At 40.9% G+C, this 6,299-nt stretch overlaps 1 protein-coding gene across 1 annotated transcript in view; it reads left to right on the forward strand.

Annotated features, from left to right (window-relative positions):
* LOC130582271 (receptor-type tyrosine-protein phosphatase T-like) overlaps positions 1-6,299 on the forward strand; it is a gene marked incomplete at its 5' end in the record, with an annotated part of 168,371 nt that overhangs the window by 65,442 nt on the left and 96,630 nt on the right. Inside the window, 3 exons of the mRNA XM_057380883.1 lie at positions 2,775-3,071; positions 4,327-4,436; positions 5,978-5,999. Coding sequence (XP_057236866.1) covers positions 2,775-3,071; positions 4,327-4,436; positions 5,978-5,999 — 429 coding nt within the window. The remainder of the gene's footprint in view (positions 1-2,774; positions 3,072-4,326; positions 4,437-5,977; positions 6,000-6,299) is intronic.

The raw sequence follows: 6,299 nt of genomic DNA on the forward strand, positions 1-6,299 counted from the left end.
AGGAAAGGAAAGGAAAGGAAAGGAAAGGAAAGGAAAGGAAAGGAAAGGAAAGGAAAGGAAAGGAAAGGAAAGGAAAGGAAAGGAAAGGAAAGGAAGCTAAAAACTGCAGGGAATCTTCTCTAGTCTAGCATTGGGCAGATGATGTTTTTCCTTACTCACAGGTACAGTCAGCACATCTGACATCAATGAATCACCCATTAAGTGCTGAGTCACTCCATAAAAGGACAGAGTTAAAGACAATAACCATAAATCTAAAAAAAACCCATAAAATAAAGGCAGTATAACATTCATATGGAGGTTAATTACTATTTTCAGCTGCATTATTGTCTGGTATGAAATGTTTTTGCTGTGTCTCAGCCACATTCTGGGTTGGGCTCTGCAATTGAGTGCTTGGTGTAATGCAGAGTTCAGCAGGGCAAGGACAAATATCTGCATTTGGTTTTGGTTTTGTTTCCTTTGGATGYATCTTGGAATGGGACTTGGGCTTCCCTTTACTGTTTCAAAGCCTGAAAATTTCCAGAGAGCCATTCTTTTGTTCACCTTATTTATGTATACAATTAATCTGCAGAAATATGAATTTCATTAATTTATAATTATATATAAATATATATAATCAATACTTAGCACCTAATGCTAAGTATATATATATTTATATTTATGCATAGAACTGTCCTAATTTCTAAATATTTTTTTTTTAAGATTTAAAGACTCACATTTAAGAGGTGGTTTCTGGATGCTGAGGGATTGACATGATTTATGTGAAAACCTAAACCATTTGCTTGCTTTAGACTCATGGTCTTTTATTATCCATCCTATTTCCAAAGTGTCTGCACATGTGCGGATCTATATAAAGATGCAGAATTCTTTTCTGCTGCCAGTCCTTAGGGGATTTTCAGCAGTAATACAGAATGTGCAGGTTGTTAAAATGTATTTTCTGCTTATGCATGAGTAGATTGAAGTCAGGGTGGCTGGTGCGTGCTTTACTTTCAAGAATTACTAGAAGGGTTTTTTCCCACTTTAATTATCTCTCAAAGAAGTGTGACTGGTATTCAGGAGTCCTTCCAACTTTTTTATTCCCATGAAAATGTTTTTTTCACAGGTTGAAATCATGAGAGAATATGAGAAGTGGGCAGAACCCTGAGTTGTGCTGTAAATTAAGAAACTTTATGTGAAATTATGTATTTTCTAATTACCTTGCTCAGATATATATTGAGCAAAAAGAGCAAATACAAGTCAAAGAAATGTCAGATAAACAAACTGTGACATCTGTTGAATTTTTATGATCTGACTTACCTCAAACACTGATTTTACTCGCTCATCCTTCATTCTTTATATCTACATGTCTGGTGGCACATGCATTTATATTTTATACAAAGGGCAGAGTGTAGTCAGAGCATTTGAGTTAGACTGTTAAAAATAAATTAAGGAACAGCAGGTGAAAATKATTCCTCCACATGAATATTCAAAGTGTACCTCAGCCAGCTACTGTAGAAAGAATAATAAAGAGCAAAGAAACTTTGATGGGACCAAGGCWTGGGGATGATCTGAAATTAAAGTTTTATTGGCACAAGGTTGAGGTGACTCAGAAAACTTATTCCAGGAGTGTCAAGATCTGCTTGTACATCCCACTGTAGGGACATCCAAGAGTTTGATGGATGAGGGGCCACCCCTGGGATGTTGGAAGTCCAAGAGTTGGTCTCTTGGTGTTGATGCTTTCATTCTTGGGCTTCAGCCTGAGCAGGGTGGGTTTGGGGTGCAGGGGAGGGTATAGGGGCCAAGGAGCTGAATTCAAAGCAGAGATTTGAGTTTGTTCCTTCCCCAGGGGCCATTTCCTGTGTGTTTGCGTTACTTAGGGCTGGACTCACCAAGGTCCCTAGGCCAAGCAAACCACCAACTACTATTATCTTTTAGTTATTGCTTTTTTGTAAAAATGAAGAAAGCACAACTTCCCCACCCCTTACTCAGTGGAATCCTGTCACCATTGTTGGATTCAGTGAGGTTTCACAGGAATCAGGGCCCCATGACAGGAAATTTCCAGGGAAAGCTCAGGAGCCAGAATTCAGCTGTGCATYTTTCATTCATATCCTGTAACTTCTACACTGCACAGACCAGAACCACGGAGCGTTGGTGTCATCGAAACTGTGTGAAAAACAAAAACTCTCCAACAACATTTTAATGTTAGAGAGTCAAGGCATTACTTTATTCTATGGCCAGGATTTTATTCTGGCCAGGATGTGCCACAGAAATATTTTTGTCCACACATAGCCCGGGTGTGCAGGGAGAATCATTCCATGACACATGGATTTTACAAGATTTTCCCCAAACTTTATGCAGTCAAAATCCATAGAACTTTATTGGTTCAATGTTCATTGGTCCAACGTTGTGCAGTTCTCAGCGTTTGGGTTCCTATTGGATYTGGATTTCCTTGCCTCTGATGTTAATTAGGTCTTCCTTCTTATTTTTCTTTTCTCAGACAGGTGCCTCTGACTAGGAGGGACGTTTGGGGCTGATGTTCCATTAATAGCTGCTGATAGTTATTGATTCCCTTATCTTTTGTGTTTCTCCCTCTCTGTTGAGATGTAACCTCATCAGGCCTCATCTGATGGAACAATGCCCTGCAAAGAAACTTTAGCGTCCTTCCCCCAGGGCAAATTATAATACATTTTTAATCTGATATATTTTCCAAGAATCGGACTCTCCACACGGTGATTGGAGCTCATTAATGAAAGTCTGCCATGTTCAAACTCCAAATTCTCTTTGTGTCTTGTCCCCAGACCCCGTGCACGGGCCCCAGAACGTGGAGGTGGTGGACATCCGCTCGCGGCAGCTGACGCTGCAGTGGGAGCCCTTCGGCTACGCCGTGACGCGCTGCCACAGCTACAACCTCACCGTGCACTACCAGTACGTCTTCAACCAGCAGAAATTCGAGGCCGAGGAGCTCATCCAGACTTCTTCCCACTACACCCTGCGGGGSCTGCGGCCCTTCATGACCATCAGGCTGAGGCTGGCCCTGTCCAACCCCGAGGGCAGAATGGAGAGCGAGGAGCTGGTGGTGCAGACCGAGGAGGACGGTGAGTTGTGCTGCGGTTGGGTTGGTTKGTTTTTGAGGGCAGACTCATCTTCAGGGTGTAGAGAACAGCAGAACCCTCTGTCCCACAAGACTCATAGCAGCTTTTCTGGACATGGGTTTGTTTTGCGGGTGAAACTTGTAGGTTTCAATGATTTCCACCTCAACAGCCATGAAAGGGCAAAGATCCCTGAAGTGCTTGGGTGTTGCAGACCCCAGTCTGAGCAGGTGTTGAAGCATTGCAGATTTAATTCTTCTTCTTCTGAACCACCCAGCAGCTTCCTCTATCACGTTGGCAAATGCAATCCTGGAATTTGTTGATTTTTCTTGTGCCTTCACAAAAGAAGGTGTCCTAAAAAACAATGTATAATTCCTTCCTTTCCAGAGTGTGGCCTTTCTTAATACCAACCTCTGGACATCACATTTTAGAGAGATCTCAGAAGGAAAGTTAATTGTGGCTATAAAATAATAGTTGTGGATATTAAAGAAAAGTTTTCTGGAGGAACTGATGGGAAGCTTCAGAGTGTTTTTRTCCCACCTGAGCTATTGCAGTCCAAGGACAAAATTCCCCCTCCTGGGCTGCAGAAGTTGCTGTCCTAAGTTTCCCTCAGCTGAAAGTGGCTCCTGCAGCCAAATAATTCACAGAGGGGGGACACAAAAGGACAGCAGATATTTCAGAAAAAATGAGCAGRGTTTTTATCAGACAGGCTTGGGAGTGTATTTAGTTGGTTATCTCCCACAGCATTAAAATTTTGCTGGAGTAGGTGGATTTTTTGAGCTGGCCTTGCAGCTGTAATGAAATATAAATCTTGCATTGTTACTTTTCTAAGCAGATCAATCTCTCCTATTGATAAAGGTGTGCAGCCCAGCAGCATCTCCATGCCAAGGTGCTGCTTAGGTGGAGAGTTTTGCTCTCGTGTGTGTGGAGAAGGACAAATTAAATTTCCTGCTGCTGCTCTGCCACACTGGAATAAAATCCTACTGAAATTAACGTCATATTTCCATGGATTCTGATTTTATTTGTCACTTGGTGGTTTTATTAGGGTGTTGTTATTTGAACCAAAAGTTGAGAAATAAGCCTTTCACATTGCTAGTAGCTTGGTAATGATAGAGCCTTGAGGGATTTTAATTTTTAATTTTATTTATTTTTTACTCAGAACTTCYTCTTTGGTGGCCTTGTAGTGTCTCATGTGTGTGCAGCTGGAGCTGCTGGTAGTTTTTAACACAGTTTGTTGAGTTGTTTTTTTTCCCCCCTGCAGTTCCTGGGCCCGTTCCCTTGGAATCCATCCAAGGAGGACCTTTTGAGGAGAAGATCTATGTTCAGTGGAAACCTCCAAATGAGACAAATGGCATCATTACACTCTATGAGGTGAGAGGAACAGATTGTTCTCAAGGAATTCGTGCCAYGGGCCCTTTTCTTATGTGTTTAAGCCAATCCTGAGCTCTGAGACATCTCAGCAGGTGCTAAAAGAAGCCTGATTAAAATAGATAARAATCTTCAAGATAATCTGCTGCTACCCCTGAAAAAGTTTCCCAATTCCAAAAAGAGAAAGATTTCTTTCCATTATTTGTGGCAAAATGAGAGCCACTTGTTTCAGGTGTTTGGTTCCTGCCTTTTTGCCTTCTGCAGCAGCTCCAAGATCTGTTTTCTCTCTCTCTCTTTTTTTTTTTTTTTTTTTTTTTTTTTTTTTTTTTTTTTTTTTTTTTTTTTTTTTTTTCTTTTTGAGATAGAACATTGTTGTTCTGGCTAGGAGGTGCAACAGCTATRATTTAATCTACATATAGACTGAGTGTACAGAGAAAATCATTCCATGACAGATGGATTTTACAAGTTTTCTCCCAGACTTTATACAGTCAAAACCTATAGAAATTCACTGCTTTAATGTTCATTGGTCCCAGGTTGTGCAGTTCTCAGGATYTGGTTTTCTATTTGGTTTTCTATTGCGGTTTGGAGTTGATGTTCATTAATGGTCATTCATGGTCATTATCTTTTGTGCTGCTYCCACTCTGTTGAGATGCTGAAGGTGGAACGATGCCCTGGAAAGAAACTTATAATCTCTTTTATTGGGGCAAAGGCGAACAAAACCCCTCACTGAAGTTATATTAAAAAAAATTTAAACTGGAATATTTTCCAACAACATGTCAGTCCCAGATCTTGCTAGCACTGTCTGTCTCTGTCACAGTCACACGGAAAAAACCAAGGAGGTTTAATCTCACTGAGCTCTTACACTGCAGGTGAGCAAGGAATGCCATTTTCTCCTGTAGTTACAGGACAATTTAAGATCATTATTTGGCTCACAAATTGAGTTTGATACAGCAACACTAAATACAGGGATGGAAGTTCCCTTTGCTAGTTTTGTGTCATTTGAGCCAGGCTGAAATCCTCGACTAAGTACGGAGCTGTTGGTCACTGTTGAGACACTTATGGAAATGTGTGCAGGGTGCAAATCACCTGTCAGAGCTAAAATAGAACTAACCCTCATCGTTTCATGGCTTTGAAGTGTCTGTGTAAAGAATTAGGCAATAAAAATGGGTATATTTTAAAGGAATTATTCTGAACAGAATCAGTTATGAGTTCATTTTTTTTTTCTGGCAACACAGGTGACCTATAACAGAACACATCCAAAATAACCCAAGTCAAATGATGCAAATGATGCAAAAATAACTCCTTTTAATTTTTAAAGAAGCAGTTTCTTACTAAATATTGCCTTGGGCTCAGCTTGTTGAAAGGACTTCAGCAATCTGAGCAGCTTTTCTGGCTGWGCAGCTGCATGAGACACTTTAATGCCTGCAGGGCTGTGATGCATCATGACAGTGCCTTTGCCCCTGAAGTCACATCACTGCTCAAGTCTCARTGGAGCCACAAACAAATTTTTCTTTTCTGATAATGACTCCCTGCATATTTGGCAGCTGGAGACAAAGAGAAGTCAAGGTGAATTCAAACTCTTCCTTCTTTTCCTGCTCTCCCTCATCTCCAAAAAGATGARCACCTGAGAGTTAGGAACACGGTGAGAACCAGAGCGCCTGGAGGTTGTCATGAATGAAAATATCATCCTGTCCTRTTCCTTCTTCCATGTGAAAATTGATGCAAAAACTTCCCATTGTCCATGTGTTGGAAAATATAGGAGAATTGTTGGAAAATATACCAGTCTGAAATATTTTATGTAACTTCAGTCAAAGATCTTGTTCACCTTTGCTCCGGGGGAAGGTGCTGAGGTTTCTCTCCAGGGCA

Source organism: Malurus melanocephalus, unplaced genomic scaffold (assembly GCF_030028575.1).
Source record: "Malurus melanocephalus ecotype Western Australia unplaced genomic scaffold, MMel_1.1 scaffold_475, whole genome shotgun sequence".
In the NCBI taxonomy this organism is placed as follows: Eukaryota; Metazoa; Chordata; class Aves; order Passeriformes; family Maluridae; genus Malurus; species Malurus melanocephalus.